General features: G+C 40.0%; 1 protein-coding gene across 1 annotated transcript in view; it reads right to left on the bottom strand.

Annotated features, from left to right (window-relative positions):
* CD38 (CD38 molecule) overlaps positions 1-19,066 on the bottom strand; it is a 64,348-nt gene that overhangs the window by 20,576 nt on the left and 24,706 nt on the right. Inside the window, exon 2 of the mRNA XM_055246520.2 lies at positions 5,795-5,924. Coding sequence (XP_055102495.1) covers positions 5,795-5,924 — 130 coding nt within the window. The remainder of the gene's footprint in view (positions 1-5,794; positions 5,925-19,066) is intronic.

The raw sequence follows: 19,066 nt of genomic DNA, 5'->3' as shown, positions 1-19,066 counted from the left end.
ATTACTGAGATCAACTTAGCATGTCAAAAAAATTAATCCACAGTTTCGTAAATGAAAAAAAAAACAGCATATCAAAGTAAATCACCCATAGTAAGAGTAAGAATTGTTGTATGCATCAATGATTTCTGTGTGCAGGAGAGTGGGGAAGAGAGAGAGAGAGAGAGTGTGTGTGTGTGTGTGTGTATGTGTGTGTGTGTGTGTTCTAGGTCACAATGTAAATAAATCTTTTATTCTAGGTTGCAGTCAAAAAAGTCTGAAAGCCACTGATCAAAATCTTATAATCAACATAGGATCACATATGGAGGTGGCATTAGAGAGTTACAATATTCCTAAGGTTATCTCCAAGAAAACTTTGTCTACATGCTATTTTCAGGAAGATGTGCTATTTGATTCTTAAAGAACTATGTAACGCCTTCCAAATTCCCTAAATATTCCCTAACCCTATCAAAAAAAATACTATAGATTTTTTAATTTAAGGGTCCCTCTTAAAGGTACAGAGAGTCAAATTCTGCTTTATGAATCTATTATTTTTATTTTTATTTTAAGTTCCAGGGTACACATGCAGGACGTGTAGGTTTGTTACATAGGTAAATATGTGCCATGGGTTTGCTGCACCTATTAACCCATCACCTAGGTATTAAGCCCAGTATGCATTAGCTATTTGTCCTAATGTTCTCACTCCCCTCACCCCAACACCAACAAGCTACAGTGTGTGTTTTTCCCTTCCTGGTGTCCATGTGTTCTCACTGTTCAGCTCCCACTTATAAGTGAGAACATGCGGTGTTTGCATGTTCCTGTGTTAGTTTGCTGAAGATATGGCTTCTGGCTCCATCCATGTCCCTACAAAGGACATGATCTTCTTCCTTTTTATGGCTGCATAATATTTCATGGTGTATATGTACCATATTTTCTTTATCCAGCCTATCATTGATGGGCATTTGGGTTGATTCCATGTCTTTGCTATTGTGAATGGTACTGCAATGAACATATGCATGCATATATCTTTATAATAGAATGATTTCTATTATACCCAGTAATGGGATTGCTGGGTCAAATGGTATTTCTAGTTCTAGACCTTTGAGGAATTGCCACACTGTCTTCCACAATGGTTGAACTAATTTACATTCCCACCAACAGTGTGAAAGCATTTCTATCTCTCCACAATCTCACCAGAATCTGCGGTTTCTTGACTTTTTAATAATGTCATTCTGACTGGCATGAGATTGTGGTTTTGATTTGCATTTCTCTAATGATCAGTGATGTTGAGCTTTTTTTCATATGTTTGTTGGCCACATGGATGTCTTCTTTTGAGAAGTGTCTGTTCATGTCCTTTGCCCACGTTTTGATGGGGCTGTTTATTTTTTTCTTGTAAATTTGTTTCAGTTCTTTGTAAATTCTGGATATTAGACCTTTGTCAGATGGATAGATTGCAAAAATCTTCTCCCATTTTGTAGGTTTTCTGTTCACTCTGATGATAGTTTCTTTTGCTGTGCAGAAGCACTTTAGTTTAATTAGATCCCATTTGTCAATTTTTGCTTTTGTTACAATTGCATTTGGCAATTTCATAATGAAATCTTTGCCTGTGCCTATGTCCTGAATGGTATTGCCTAGATTTTCTTCTAAGGTTTGTATAGCTTTGGGTTATACATTTAAGTCTCTAATTCATCTTGAGTTAATTTTTGTATGAGTTGCAAGGAAGGGGTCCAGTTTCAATTGTCTGCATATGGCTAGGTAGTTCTCAAGCACCAGTTATTAAATAGGGACTCCTTTCCCCATTGCTTGTTTTTGTCAGGTTTGTCAAAGATCAGATGGCTGTAGGTGTGCAGTTTTATTTCTGAGATCTCTACTCTGTTCTATTGGTCTATGTGTTTATTTTTGTACAAGTACCATGCTATTTTGGCATCTGTAGCCTTGTAGTGCCGTTTGGTGTTGGGTAGCATGATGCCTCCAGCTTAGTTCTTTTTGCTTAGGATCATCTTGGCTATATGAGCTTTTTTGGTTCCATATGAATTTTAAAATAGTTTCTTCTAATTCTGTGAAGAATGTCAATAGTAGTTTAATGGGAATGGCATTGAATCTATAAATTACTTTGGGCAGTATGGCCATTTTCACAATATTGATTCTTCCTATCCATGAGGAAGGAATGTTTTTCCATTTGTGTCCTTTCTGATTTCCTTGAGCAGTGGACTGTAGTTGTCCATGAAGAGGTCCTTCACTTCCATTGTTTGCTGTATTCCTAGGTATTTTATTGCCTTTGTGAATGGGAATTCATTCACGATTTGGCTCTCTGCTTGCGTGTTGTTGGTGTATAGGCATGCTTGTGATTTTTGCACATTGATTTTGTATCCTGAGACTTTGTTGAAGTTGCTTATCAGCTTAAGAAGCTTTGGGGCTGAGACGATGAGGTCTTCTAGTTATAGGATCATGTCATCTGCAAACAAAGACAATTTTATTTCCTTTCTTCCATTTGAATAGACTTTATTTCTTTCTCTTGCCTGATTGCCCCGGTCAGAACATCCAATACTATGTTGAATAGGAGTGGTGAGAGAGGACATCCTTGTCTTGTGCCGGTTTTCAAGGGGAATGCTTCCAGCTTTTGCCCATTCAGTATGATATTGCCTGTGGGTTTGTCATAAATGGCTCTTATTATTTTGAGGTATCTTCCTTTGATACCTAGCTTATTGAGAGTTTTTAACATGAAGGGATGGTGAATTTTATCAAAGGCCTTTTCTGCATCTATTGAGATAATCATGTGGTTTTTGTCTTTAGTTCTGTTTATGTAATGAATTACATTTATTGATTCATGTATGTTGACCCTGCCTTGCATACTGAGGATGAAGCTCCATCAGGTCATTTATGTTCCTCTCTAAACTAGTTATTCTGGTTAACAGCTCCTATGTTTTATCATGGTTCTTAGCTTCTTTGCAGTGGGTTACAACATACTCCTTTAGCTCAGTGAATTTCATTGTTACTCATCTTCTGAAGCCTACTTCCGTCAATTCATCCACCTCAGCCTCAGCCCAGTTCTTTTTTGTTTTTTTAACATTGGGTAAATGTAGCTAGTATCTTTAGTTTTTTTATACTTTAGGTTCTGGGTCACATGTGCAGAACGTGCAGTTTTGTTACATAGGTATACACATGCCATGGTGGTTTGCTGCACCCATCAACCCGTCACGTACGTTAGATATTTCTCCTAATGTTATCCTTCCCTAGCACCCACCCCCGACAGGCCCCGGTGTGTGATGTTCCCCTCCTTGTGTCCATGTGTTCTCATTGTTCAACTCCCACTCATGAGTGAGAACATGTGGTGTTTGGTTTTCTGATCTTGTGATAGTTTGCTGAGAATGATGGTTTCCAGTTTCATCCATGTGCCTGCAAAGGACATGAACTCATCTCTTTTTATGGGCCTCAGCCCAGTTCTATGCCCCTGTTGGAGATGTGTTAAGATCATCTGGAGGAGAAGAGGCACACTGGCTTTTTGAGTTTTCAGGATTTTTGTGCTGATTCTTTCTCATCTTCATGCATTTATCTACCTTTGATCTTTGAGGCTACTGACCTTTGGATGGGTTTTTGTGGGGTCTCTTTGCATTGATGTTATTGCTTTCTGTTTTTTCTTTTAGCAATCAGACCCTTTTTTCCATACGACTGCTGCAGTGTGCAGGAGGTCCACTCCAGACCCTATTCACCTGGGTTCCTCCCGCACCTGAAGGTATCACCAGTGGAGGCTACAGAACAGCAAAGATGACAGCCTGCTCCTTCCTCTGGAAGCTTCATTCCAGAGGGGCAGTGGCCTGATGCCAGCCGGAGCGCTCCTGTATCAGGTGTCTATCAACCCCTGTTGGGTGGTCTCTCTCAGTCAGGAGACACAGGGGTCAGGGACCCACTTGAGGAGGCAATCTGTCCTTTAGCAGAGTTGGTGTGCTGTGCTGGGAGAATCCCTCTTGTCAGGATCAGCTGCTGTCTTCAGAGCCAGCAGGCAGGAACGATTAAATCCACTGAAGCTGTGCCCACAGCCGCCCCTTCTGCCAGGTGCTCTGTCCCAGGGAGATGGAGGTTTTGTCTGTAAGCCACTGACTGGGGTTGTTACCTTTCCTTCAGAGATGTCCTGCCCAGTGAGGAGGAATCTAGAGAAGCAGTCTGGCCACAGCCACCTTGCCACACCCAGTCCAGACTTCCCAGCCTCCTTAGCACTGTCAGGGGAAAACCGCCTATTAAAGCCTCAGTAATGGTGGACGCCCCTCCCGCCACCCAGCTCCATCATCCCAGGTCAACTTCAGACTGCTGTGCTGGCGGCAAGAATTTCAAGCCAGTGGTTCTTAGCTTGCTGGGCTCTGTGAGAGTGAGACCCGCGGAGCGAGACCACTTGGCTCCCTGGCTTCAGCCCTCTTTCCAGGGGAGTGAACAGTTCTGTCTCACTGGGGTTTCAGGTACCACTGGGGTTTCAGGTACCACTGGGGTACGAAAAAAACTCCTGCACCTGGCTTGGTGTCTGCCCAAACAGCGGCTCAGTTTTGTGCTTGAAACCCAGGGCCCCGGTGGTGTAGACACACGAGGAAACCTCCTGATCTCAGATGGAAATGCAGAAATCACCCACCTTTTGTGTTGGTTTCACTGGGAGCTGCAGACTGGAGCTGTTCCTATGCAGCCATCTTGGCTCCTCCCCCTATTCATTCTTAATGGGAGTCAGTGAAGGATACTGGTTTAAAGCATGGGCCCTAAAATCCCAGTCCTTATTGAAGCCCAGCATCATCATCACTTATCAGGTGTTTCACCTTGAGCAACCAAAACATCACTAAGCCCCGCTTTCTACACCTGTAAAATGGTAATGATAATGACTGAAATAAACTAATGGGGTGCTAGGGAAATTAACTGAGATAAATGCAAGTAAATTGCTTAGCATACTATCCACTGCATAGTCACTTATTTGACAAATGTCAGCCTGGGTTATTATTTGCCAAACACCTTCTCTTCATAGAGCATCACGCTTGGTGAATGGAGAAGTTTCACAACTCCAGCTCACTAACAATTGAATGAGAGGCTGTAATCTCTGGATGGATTTAAGGGCTTCACAAAGAAAATTTTAGGCACGTGGAATTTTGCCTTAAACACTGACTATAGAAAACGTGCACTCTGATAGACCTTTTCCAATATAACCAATGTATTAGAATCCAGGCTTCTGTGGCTCCAAGTCTCATACCATTTACATTTAAACTGGTCACTTTCAAGCCTGTCAAATTTGGGCAACACTGGTCACCTAAACATACCAAGCCTCAGTTTTCTCACTGGTGAAATTGGGATGCTGACACCTGACCGGCCCATTCCACAGAATGGCTGTGAAGGCCTAAGAAGATAAGGATTAGGAGAGTCTTTTGTAAGCAAGAAAAAGAAAAAGAGAAAAAGAGCACTCTGCAAGTGTAACTTGACATTGTTATTATTACTACTACGACTATTATTATCATAAGTCAGGGGAAAGTTTTGTTATTATATAGATCATGTTAATTTGTTTGCTTGAGTTGGGTTTTGTGTTAGGTTTTTTCTGCCCAGTTTTTGGCCAAAGCCCCTTTCCTATTTCTGTATCCCCATTTCTATCTCTTATCTCCCTTCTCCAAATGTCCTAAATCTTGATTATATCATGGCCCCTCAATGGCCTGCAAATTCCATTCCTAACAACCACACTCACACTATAATGTCTTGATTTTTCCTCTTCCTTCATTCTAATCAAAATTTGGACCTATGAATTGCTACCATTGGCTTTTATCCCCAGTTTTAAAATCAATGGCATGCCCCCAATTACCTTGCTGCAAGGTACGGTCTGAGTTCCCAACTTCATTAGTGGCTGATAGTCTTCTTCAGTAATGTTGCAAGGATATTTTGAAATAAATGCACCCTTGAATGCATCCCACACACTTTGGCAGTCTACATGTCTATGAGAGAAAACACAGAAAATAAAACATAAATTATTCGATTTAAAAAATATTTTTGGAGCATAATTATTTTTTAGAATCTCATTTAAGAAGCATCTATTATATGCCAGGTAGTTCATACATATCATCTCGTCTAACATGCAGTCTACTAGGGGTACAAAGAGGAGCTGGTACCACTCCTTCTTACACTATTCCAAACAATAGAAAAAGAGGGACTCCTCCAGAGTCATTTTATGAGGCCAGTATCATTCTGATGCCGAAACCTGGCAGAGACACAATAAAAAAAGAAAATTTCAGTCCGATATCCCTGATGAACATCAATGCAAAAATCCTCACTAAAATACTGGCAAACTGAATCCAGCAGCACATCAAAAAGCTTATCCACCATGATCAAGTTGGCTTCATCTCTGGGATGCAAGGCTGGTTCAACACACACAAATCAATAAACACAATCCATCACATAACCAGAACCAATGAAAAAAATCACATGATTATCTCAATAGACGCAGAAAAGTCCTTCAATAAAATTCAACATCCCTTCATGCTAAAAACTCTCAATAAACTAGGTATCAATGGAACATATCTCAAAATAATAAGAGCTATTTCTGACAAACCCATAGTGCATATCATACTAAATGGGCAAAAGCTGGAAGCATTCCCATCGAAAAGTGGCACAAGACAAGGATGCCCTCTCTCACCACTCCTGTTCAACATAGTACTGGAAGTTCTGGCCAGGGCAATCAGACAAAAGAAATAAATAAAGAGTACTCATATAGGAAGAGAGACAGTCAAATTGTCTCTGTGTGCAGATGACATGATTGTATATTTAGAAAACCCCACTGTCTCAGCCCAAAACCTCCTTAAGCTGATAAGCAACTTCAGCGAAGTCTCAGGATATAAAATCAGTGTGCAAAAATCACAAGCATTCCTATATACCAATAAGAGACAAGCAGAGAACCAAATCATGAGTGAACTCCCATTCAAAATTGCTACAAAGAGAATAAAATAACTAGGAATACAACTTACAAGAGACATAAGGACCTCTTCAAGGAGTACTACAAACCACTGCTCAAGGAAATAAGAAAGGACACAAACAAATAGAAAAAATTCCATGCTTATAGATAGGAAGAATAAATATTGTGAAAATGGCCATACTGCCCAAAGTAATTGATAGATTCAATGCTATTCCCATCAAGCTACCATTGACTTTCTTCATAGAATTAGAAAAAAACTACTTTAAATTTCATATGGAACCAAAAAAGAGCCCGTATAGCCAAGACAATCCTAAGCAAAAAGAACAAAGTTGGAGGCATCACATTACCTGACTGCAAAGTGTACTACAAGGCTACGGTAACTACAGTACTAGTACCAAAACAGATATATAGACCAATGAAAGAGAACGGAGACCTTGGCCGGGCATGGTGGCTCACGCCTGTAATCCCAGCACTTTAGGAGGCTGAGGAGGGCGGATCACGAGGTGATGAGTTGGAGACCAGCCTGATCAACATGGTGAAACCCCATCTCTACTAAAAATACAAAAATTAGCCAGGCGTGGTGGTACGTGCCTGTAATCCCAGCTACTCAGGGGGCTGAGGCAGAAGAATTGCTTGAACCAGGGAGGCGGAGGTTGCAGTGAGCCGAGATCATGCCACTGCACTCCAGCCTGGGCAACAGAGCGAGATCTCATCTCAAAAAAAAAAAAAAACAAAACAAAAAACACAACAGAGACCTCAGAAATAATACCACACATCTACAACCATCTGATCTTCAACAAACCTGACAAAAACAAGCAATGGGGAAAGGATTACCTATTTAATTAATGGTGCTAGGAAAACTGGCTAGCCATATACAGAAAACAAAAACTGGACCCCTTCCTTATACCTTATACAAAAATTAACTCAAGATGGATTAAAGGCTTAAATGTAAAACCTAAAACCAGAAAAACCCTAGACAAAAATCTAGGCAATACCATTCTGGACATAGGCATGGGCAAAGACTTCATGACTAAAACATCAAAAGCAATTGCAACAAAAGCCAAAACTGACAAATGGGATCTAATTAAACTAAAGAGCTACTGCACACCAAAAGAAACTATCATCATAGTGAACAGGCAACCTATAGAATGGGAGAAATTTTTTGCAATCTATCCATCTGACAAAGGTCTAATATCCAGAGTCTACAAGGAACTTAAACAAATTTAGAAGAACAAAACAACCCCATCAAAAAATGGGCGAAGGGTGTTAACAGACGCTCCTCAAAAGAAGACATTTATGCGCCCAACAAACATATGAAAAAAAGCTTATCATCACTGGTCATTAGAGAAATGCAAATCAAAGCCACAATGGATATCATCTCATGCCAGTTAGAATGACGATCATTAAAAAGTCAGGAAACAACAGATGCTGGTGAGGCTGTGGAGAAATAGGATTGCTTTTACACTGTTGGTGGGAATGTGAATTAGTTCAATCACTGTGGAAGATAGTGTGGTGATTCCTCAAGGATCTAGAAGCAGAAATATCATTTGACCCAGCAATCCCATTACTGGGTATATACCCAAAGGAGTATAAATCATTCTACTATAAAGACACATCCACACATATGTTTATTGGAGTACTATTTACAATAACAAAGACTTAGAGCCAAGCTAAATGCCCATAAATGATAGACTCAGTAAAGAAAATGTGGCACATATACACCATGGAATACTATGCAGTCATAAAAAAGAATGAGTTTATGTCCTTTGCAGGAACATGAATGAAGCTGGAAGCCATCATTCTCAGCTAAAAAAACACAGGAACAGAAAACCAAACACCACATGTTCTCACTCATAAGTGGGAGCTGAACAGTGAGAATACATGGACACAGGGAGGGGAATAACACACACTGGGGCCTACTGGGGGGGTGTGGGGCAAGGGGAGGGAGAGTATTAGGACAAATACCTAATGCATGTGGGGCTTAAAAACTAGATGATGGGTTGACAGGTGCAGCAAACCATCATGGCACATGTATACCTATTGAACACACCTACACGTTCTGCACATGTATCCCAGAACTTAAAGTAAAATTTTTAAAAAAAATTAACATGTAAAAATCCATCAATTTAATATGCTGTATTTTGTAGAATAAATGACAAAAACCATATGATCATCTCAATAGACACACAAAAATAGACAAAATCCAACACTCTTGTGACGAAAAAAAAACACTGAGCAAATTAGAAATAAAATTTCCCCAACCTGATAAAATTCATCTATTAAACCCCACAGCTAACATTATACATAATGATAAAAGACTGGATGCCCCCCTTTAAGATCAAGTACAGTCCAAAGATGTCTGATTTCATTACTTATATTCAACATTGTATTGGAGTTCTAGCCAAGGAATTTAGGTAAGAAAAAGAAACTAAACTCATCCAGGTTAGAAAGGAAGAAGTAAACCTATCCCCTTCACGGATGACATGATACTGTATATAGAAAATTATAAGAAATCCACTAGAACTAGAAATACCATTTGACCCAGCCATCCCATTACTGGGTATATACCCAAAGAACTATAAATCATGCTGCTATAAAGACACATGCACACGTATGTTTATTGCAGCACTATTCACAATAGCAAAGACTTGGAACAAACCCAAATGTCCAACAATGATAGACTGGATTAAGAAAATGTGGCACATATACACCATGGAATACTATGCAGCCATAAAAAATGATGAGTTCATGTCCTTTGTAGGGACATGGATGAAGGTAGAAACCATCATTCTCAGTAAACTACCGCAAGGACAAAAAACCGAACACCACATGTTCTCACTCATAGGTGGGAATTGAACAATGAGAACACATGGACACAGGAAGGGGAACATCACACTCCGGGGACTGTTGTGGGGTGGGGGGAGGGGGAGGGACAGCATTAGGAGATATACCTAATGCTAAATGACGAGTTAATGGGTGCAGCACACCAACATGGCACGTGGATACATATGTAACAAACCTGCACATTGTGCACATGTACCCTAAAACTTAAAGTATAATAATAATAATAATAAAAGAAAAAAAAAGAAATGGAACATAAGATAGCTGGAAAAAACAAAAAAAGAAAAAGAAATCCACAAAAAGGAAACTGTTAGAACGAGTAAACATGTTCAGTAAGGTTTCAGGTTACAAAATCAGTATACAAAAATCAATTGCATTTCTATATACTATCAATGAAAAATATAAAATCGAAATTTAAACAATTCCATTTATAATAGCAGCAAAACAATTCATATTCTTAGGAGTAAATATAACAAAGAATTACAGGACCGGAACACTGAAAAATACACAACACTGTTACAAAGAAGACCTGAAAAAATGGAAAAATATTCTACATTCATGGATTAGAAGACTTAATATTGTTTTTTTGTCGTTGTTGTTTTTTTTAAGACAGAATCTCGCCCTGTTGCCCAGGCTAGAGTGCAACCTCTGCCTCCTGGGTTCAAATGATTCTCCTGCCTCAGCCTCCCGAGTAGCTGGGATTACAGGCACACGCCACCATGCCCAGTTTTTTATTATTATTATTTTTAGTAGAGATGGGGTTTTACCATGTTGGCCAGGCTGGTCTAGAACTCCTGACCTCATGATCCACCCGCCTCAGCCTCCCAAAGTGCTGGGATTACAGGCGTGAGCCACCACGCCCAGCCACAAGACTTAACACTGTTACTTAATATTGTTAAGATGGCAGTATTCTCCAAGCTGATTTATAGCTTCAATGTAATCTCTATAAAAATCCCAGTTCCCTCTTTTGCAGATAGTGACAGTTTGACTTAAAATTCATATGGAAATCTAAGGAACACAGAAGAGCCAAAAATCCTGAAAAAGAAAACCAAAGTTGAAAGACACATACTTCCTGATTTCAAAACTTACTACAATGCTACAGTAATCAAGACAATTGGTAGTGGCATAATGATGTAATCAAAGGACCAGTTCTAACTGGCCCTACTCTGTTGATAATAGTATGTCAAGCTATTTTACAGGCACAAAGCCAAAAAGTTGTAAGTCATGCAGCCGAAACAATGCAGAAAAGGAGACCTCAACCTTGAATAACACCCAGAAGAAAAATTCCTCTCCTGCCCCACCACAGAAGCAAACGGTCAAGACATGACTGGAACCTGAGGGCCCAGACATTTTTAAAAGCAAGAAACCTGAGCCCAGGCATGTCCAGTGTTAAGACCCTTACCATATCTTACCACAAATGGTCTTGTTTAAAGTACTTCCAGTTGAAACCTGCCCTACCAGTGCTTCTGCATACCAGCTTGCCCTCCCTAACCCATAAAACTTGTCCCAGATCCCAGATGGGGAGACAGATTTGAGCTTTGCATCCTGTTTCCTTGCAAGTCACGATAAAGCTTTTGCTTTTCTCAAAAACCAGTTCCATAATATCGGCTTCTCTATCTGTCAGGCAGCAAGCACATTGCTCAGTAACAATGATAGAAATATAGATCAATGGAATAAAGAGTCCAGAAATAAAGTCTTACAGTTACCATCAATTAATTTTAGACAAGAGCGCCAAGGCCATTCAATGGGGAAAAAAAAAAAACCACCTTTCAACAAATGGTGCAGGGACAACAAGATATCCATACGCAAAAGAATAAATTAGGACCCATATTTTACACCATATACAAAAATTGACTCAAAATGAATGAAAGACCTAAATATAAGAGGTAAAATTAGAAAATTCTTAGAGGCAAACATAGAATAAAAAATTGTCATAACCTTAGATTAGGCAATTATTTCTTAAATATGATACCAAAAGCACAGCAACAAAAGAAAAAATATATAAATTACACTTTATCAAAATTAAAATCCTATGTTCTTCAAAGGACACCATCAAGAAAGTGAAAATAAAATTCACAGAATGGATTAAAATATTTGCAAATATTATTTCTGTTTCAGGACTCGCATCCAGAATAGTAAAGAGCTCTTATAATTCAATAATAAATGGATAACCCAATTAACAAATGGGCCAATAATTTTATACACATTTTTTCATAAGAGATATCAAAATGGCTAATAAACACATATAAAAATGCTCAACATCATTAGTCACTAGGGAAGTGGAAATCAAAACCAAAAGATGCCACTTACCACTCACTAGGATTGGATTAGGGGTTGAATTATGTCCCATTTGAAACTCACATGATGAAGTCCTCAGCCCAGTACCTTAAAATGTGACCATTTAAAAATTGAACAGTTGCAGGTGTAATTAATTAATGCAAGGGTGGCATCCAACAATCATGTTTTAATAAGACCTCCAGGCAATTCTGATGCAAGTTTAGCTTTGAGAATCATTGGGTTATACACGAAAATGAAAATGTAAAGAGTTCAACAGCGGTTTCTTTCCAATATCTGAGCACCATATTTCCACTTCATCCACACTTGCCTTTGAAAGCCACGCCAGGAAACCATTCCAACCTGGTTTTCTCCGTACATTATATATTTAAGGAAAAAAAAGCTTATTACATTATGTACTTCAATGTCAATGAAAACTTATGGGGCACCATTTTGGATAGTTTAGAGAAAAGAGATTTGGCAGCGATTTTCCTTTAGGGCATCTTGTTTCAATTCCATTAATTAATGCAGTGGCCTTCTTGGGAACTTCCTGTTCCCATACTCCAACTCCCTCATAAAACTCTTCTACATCTTTCCTTATCAGCATCTTTGCAGACAAAGATGGAAGAATAAGATAATTTTCCACTACAAAAGATCTGGCAGGAAAGAGAAATTCATGTGCACTGAGCACCTACATGTACCAGATGCTTTCATAAGTGTGTTCATATATAATCACCAAAACTTTCATTGAGTCCCACAGAGAATTAAAAAACCTCCAGAATTATTTTTATTCTTCTTGGGTATATATACCCTACTTCAAGAAACATTACCTCAGCATTCAAGAAAGTCCAGGTTACAAATTTAACAGAATTCCTTGTTTAGATGCAGCAGAGCTATAGAACATTAGAGTTGAAACAGACCTCAGAAGCGTTTGTAACTTAACTCTCTGCCCTTTCTACATCTTATGCATCTGAGCTTTCAGTGTGCCCTACAAATTAGAGAAAATGAGGAGAGGCAATGAGAAATCTGGCGGCAGGTTTTATGAAACTATTTCTTTTATCCTTAAAGCCAAACACCTCACCGTGGTTGTGGAAGTCAAGTTTTTTGTTGGTTTAGATATATATGCTGAAATAAAAAGGGATTGGGACTGCAGTAGACAGGGATGGGGGCAAATCTTTCCAACTAAAGCAGCAGCAGAGAAGGATTGAGTCATTTCTGGAAGTTCAATAGTATTTTTCTTCAAAGATTCTTCATCAGAAGAGGTCTGGGGTGCCTGCAGTTGGGACAGGGAGACAGTGTCATGGCAATTGTTAGCTCAGCAGATGTTCCTGGGAGCTGATTCTGTGCCCGTGATTCTCTCCTTCCTAAACCAGAAGTGCTGTTGGAAGTCAGAGGTTCTCAGCCCTGGCCACACTTCAAGGTCACCTGAAGAGCTTTGGAAAAGCTGAGGCGCCTGCTTTCAGTCCCACCAAGTGAGAATGGGGAAAATGGAAGACCCCAGAAGCAAGAATTTCTAAAAAGGTCTCCCAAACGATTCTAATGGTCAACCAGGGGTGATGAGAAGTAACCTAATGAAACCCCTTCATTTAGCAAATGAGGAAAAGGAAGTTTATAAAGGAAATGTGACTAGCCCGAGGTCACACAGCTGTTAAATGTTAGACAACCAGTTATTCAACTAGTTTTCCCCAGCACTTAAACTCAGGTAGAACCAGAACCTGCAAGTGTCTCCTGATTCCCTCCACCACCTCCCTCCGCTGCTACTGCCTTACTTTACTTTCATTTCTTACAGCCAGTTAGCCAACAATCAGCAATGACTAATCATTGTAATAATTATAACAACCACAACAATTAGCATTTACCAAGTGCTTTCTTCACGCAGCCATCTGGCTAAGTGTTTTATGGGCATCTCATTGGATCCTCATTCACACAAACCTATTATCTCCAGTTTACCTATAAACTCAGAAGACCAAGTAACTTGCCCAACACTCCACAACTAGAATATCCCAGCCAGAATTTGCATCTTGTACTGTCCAAGTCCGGACCACATACCCCTAGACACTTCATCAGACAGCTTCCCAAGAGGCTATCCCAAACATTGCTTCCAAGAACAGAGGGCGAGCCCTCTACAATATTTTTAGAGAAAGAAAAGCTTTTCTTAAATAGCTCTTTTTCCAGAGCCACCTGACTCAGCCACCATGATGGAACCAAATAGTTACCAGAGGACCCAGACAAGGCTAATGCAATCAAGCAAACAAATCTGAAAGTAATTCATAACATCGTTTTGAACTGTTCAACTATAATTCCTTCATCCTAAGACCTTAAAACCAGGGCATCTTCAATGATTTTTTGCCCAAAAAAAACTTGGAGAAATCACCCCACACTGACTAATCCGTGTTTTAAAAATAGCTATCCCCGGACAGTAGTATAGAATTGTTTTGTGACCTTCTATTCTCCTTATATTCTCAATTTTTCTGTGATAAGCATATATTACAATGGGGGTCATAACAAAACTTTGATTTTCTTGTTAAATTGCCTGGGCAACTATACCAAATGTTGGAGAATCTTGGAGGGTCTTAGGAAACGGGAACATCTCAGGTCCAAGCACCCTTGATGGTCACCTGTTATTTTTGTGCCTCTCCCAGGTCTCTTGGCCACAATGTACCCTTTTGCATCCCTCATCCAGATAAAGACCACACTGTGTAACAGGTAAGACAGTGTTGGTGCCCCCGACCCATGTGCTGAGGTCTAATGATGTGAATGTGGGGAGGGGCAGGAGGCTAGAACTACAGACCTCTTCCAATAGCGCTTTCTCCCCAAACACTTCCTTGCATCCTTAAGCAAAATTGGATACCTAATCACACAAGAATCACAGAACATACCCAGAATCACACTATGAATAATGTCAGGGAGACAGGTAATAAAGAGGCTCAAACAAAGCAAGGAGAGAATGGCACAATCTGCAAAGCCCCGCTCGTCCTGCCTTCCTTCCTGCATGGGACATATGCTTTCAGGCCCAGAAGAATGAATAAGGCCACTAAGTGAGGTTTCATGGGGTTCCTCACACAATCAAAGGGATCTAAGGGATGAAGTCTCCATTGTATTCTGTAGAGAATTGTACAGCTTACATGATCTTCCAGGGAATCACGCCTCAGGGATTTTGAATTTAGTTTTCAGAAATAATCCTTTAATCAAGGACATCCTACTAAGGGCATTCTAGAGATGGATCTCTTTGTTTTAGCAAATATTTTCAGTCTATCTGCCTCGAGCTCCAATAGAAAAGGAGATTAGACCAGCTCATCTGCCCTCCTCTGGTTCCCTCAAGAGCACTCCTCTCCTCAAATTGAGTAAAGTGATCCCAGTCTAGCTGCTTTAGCTCCTTCCTTCTGGGACCTCACATGCATAGGCTGTATTGTACGTGGAGATGCTGGTAATGACAAAGCAGTGCAGCCCCCCTGACACTCAGGAGCTGGCCTGGCCCCCACAGTTGGGCCTTAGTGTTCTTCAACTGAGCATAATCAACTCCATGGGACACCAGCATCAGACAAGGCCACTGTGTACATGACCTATCACCATGACAGACCATGATGTGAACACAAGCAAAAATAGCATCCAAACCATAAAGTAATAGCCAAACATCCTTTTATCATAGCTGATAGGAGTGACTGCCACTTCTTTACTTATTACAGCTTCAGCCTTCTCATTCTTCCAGCCCAGTAGAGGAAATTTATTTAAACATCCTACCACAGACTTACTACCATCCCACTACTTCCTGGCAGCATCCAGGAAAAGCCAGCCTCCTTGAACCTTTCCCCAAAATCTCCTAAAACAAGCCCAAATCTTCAGCAAGTCCTTTCTAACATCATCGGATAAAACCTGCCCCACCCTCATGGGTCCCTATGCTGAGTGTCCTCCCTTCTTGCAGAGAGCAACAAACTCATCTTTTTCAATTACAGTGTGTTCCTGGTGGTCTTAGGTTGCGGGGGCATTGACAATAACAAACAATCTTGAAGGGGATATTAAAGAATCAAAGGGATTATGACAATTGGACTGCCATCATCAGTGTTTATGCTTGGCCAAAGCTGGGTGATCAGCTTCTGAACAAGACAACTAATCCACTGATGAAAGTTTTCCTGGAAGGCTGGAGAAGCCTCGATCTGTTAGCAGTTTTCTGCTCACCTCCGCAAACGGTGTCCTGAAGCTCAACACAGCATAGGCTTGGCACAAATGCCAAGATTCAAGGTCAATGGCATATTTTCCCCTTTCCTACCATTCTGCTCCTGCCAACAGATCCCAGATCTCTCACTCACCCTATCGCCCTGTGCATCATTCCGTCGAGTTTATCTCCCACCACTTTCTTCTACCTTCTCTGACCTACCCAAGGTGGACTGACTCCAGGTGCTCAGAGGGAGGAGGCAGCACTACCAGGAGAAAGGGATAGTCATGATCACCAAAGAGCATTCACCACCTGCCACTGTGCCAAGTACCTGACATTTAAATCTCACACTAGTCCATGGGTGGGGTATTAGCATCATCCCTGTTTTAGAAGTAAAGAGACTAAAGCTACAGATGTTTATTACCTTGTCCAAGTGGCAGAGCTGCCTCACATGCCAAACTGTGTTCTTTTTGCAAAGCAATGCTGCCTCCCACAGGAAATTTACAACCATGGCCCTACCCGCAGAATAGGATTGGTTCTAACAGAAATGAGGATATGACACCTCAAGAGGAGTTCTCATTTCCCTAGATGGTACACAAGGTTCAGGACCAGAATAGGGCACAGTTATTCCCCAGTGCTGGGGTAAAGTGAGTCTGATAAGAGGGCACAGGGCAGGAAGAGGTGAAAACACAGATATATTTGGTGGTTAAATCCAGTTTGTCTATTGTCAGCCTACTTCAGGTGTCACAGCTCTGTGCTAGCACCTCTCTCTAAACCTATACCATTCTCACAAAGAGCAACTATGTTTCAAAGTCCCCGTCAATTAAGCAATATCACCTTCATAACGTGTCCCTCTCCAGGAAAACTCTCACCCCCTAAATCCTCTTGCCTAAAAGCACTCAGATCTTGCAGGGTAATTACACTCATCCTGTGAATTTTACAGCTGTCAATTCTCATAGGGCAGGCTGTCTGGGCTCAAAGAAAACAAGCAGGTTAACTCAGCTATTCTCTAATTTGAGGCTACCAGACCCTGTGTTTAAGGTAAAGACTGCCACCTTGTGGGAGAAGTGAGTGATTGGTGAGAGTCACTGAGACAATTAGGATTATCTAAGTAGAATCTTAAAATCAGAAAACTCTTCAGGCTGAAGGAAAGCTTAGAAATCATTAATTCATCAACCCAGCAAATATTTATTGAGCACATACTAGGTGCTAGAAACACTTATGAGCACTTAGGGTATGTCAGTGAACAAAACACAGGTCTCTGTTCTTCTAGGAGTTTACATTTTACTGGAACAAAGATGGACAATAAACAATAAACATAATGAATATGTACGTTATAAAACATGCTAGAAATTTATAAGTTCTATGAGAAAAAAACATAAAAGAGACTAGAATGAATGTCAAGAGTGATGGGGGAGGAGGTGTCAGTGGTATTAAATAGGGCGGCATTAAATACGGTGGACAGTTGACCTTAAATAGGGTGGATATATTTGAGTAAAGAATTGAAGGAAGTGAGGGACTTAGCTCCACAAACATCCCAGGAACATTCTAGGCAGAAGGAATAAGCATCACAAGCCATATAAGAAAAAAGTTAACAAACTGGACCTTAACTAGATTTTTTTAAAACTTTGCTTTTTAAAAGTTTTTAAAAGTTTCCATTAAAGAAAATGGAAAGGAAAGTCACAAAATGAAAGAAAATATTTTTAGTACACATCCGAAAAAGGACTTCTTTCCAGAATATATAAGCTTCCTACGAGTCAATAATAAGATCAAAAAAACTAATTTTTCTTATCACTTTTAAATGACACGTAATTGCACATATTTATGGGGTGAAGGGTGACATTTCAATACATACATACAATGCATAATGATCGAATCTGGGTAATTGGCACATCCATTATCTCAAAGGTTTATCATTTCTTCGTGCTGGTAATGTACAAAATTTTCTCCTCTCAGTACTTGAAAATATACAATAAATTATTGTTCACTATAGTCACCCTACAATGCTAGAGAACACTAAAACTAAAACTTATTTCTTCTATCTATATATAATTTTGTATTCATTGATCAACCTCTATCTCCCTACCCTTCTCAGCTTCTGGTAACCACTATTCTACTCTCTACTTCTCTGAGATCAACTTTTTTAGCTCCCACATGTAAGTGGGAATATATGAAACTTGTCTTTCCGTGCCTGGCTTATATCACTTAACATAATGTCCTCCAGGCTCATCCATGTTGCCACCAATGATAGGATTTCATTCTCTTTTATGCCTGCATTCCATTGTGTGTATATACCACATTTTCTTTATCCCTTCATCTGTTGATAGACACTTCGGTGGATTCCTTATCTTCATTATTATAAATGAAACTGCAGTAAAGATGGGAGTGCAGGTATCTCTTCGACATATGATTTTATTTTCTTTGGATATAGGTCCAGTGGCGAGATTACTGGATCATATGGTAGTTCTATTTTTAGGCTGTTAAGGAACTTCCATACTGCTTTCCATAATAGCTGTACTAATTTACATTCCTACCACCAACGTGTGAGAATTTTCTTTGTCGCTTATACACTGTTGGTGGGAATGTAAATTAGTTCAACCACTGTGAAAATCACTTTGGAGATTTCTTAAAGAACTATTAATAAAAACTGAATTACCATTCAACCCAGCAATCCTACTGCTGGGTATACGCCCAAAGGAAAATAAATTGTTCTACCAAAAAAAGACATGCACTTATAGGTTCATTACAGCACTATTCACAATAGTAAAGACATGGAATCGATCTAGATGCCCATCAATGGCAGATTGGATAAAGAAAATGTGGTGGTACGTATATACCATGGAATACCATGCAGCCATAAGAAGAAGAATGAAATCATGTCTTTTGCAGCAACATGAATG

Source organism: Symphalangus syndactylus, chromosome 16 (assembly GCF_028878055.3).
Source record: "Symphalangus syndactylus isolate Jambi chromosome 16, NHGRI_mSymSyn1-v2.1_pri, whole genome shotgun sequence".
Classification (NCBI taxonomy): Eukaryota; Metazoa; Chordata; class Mammalia; order Primates; family Hylobatidae; genus Symphalangus; species Symphalangus syndactylus.
This window is presented reverse-complemented; position numbering and strand designations above follow the sequence as displayed.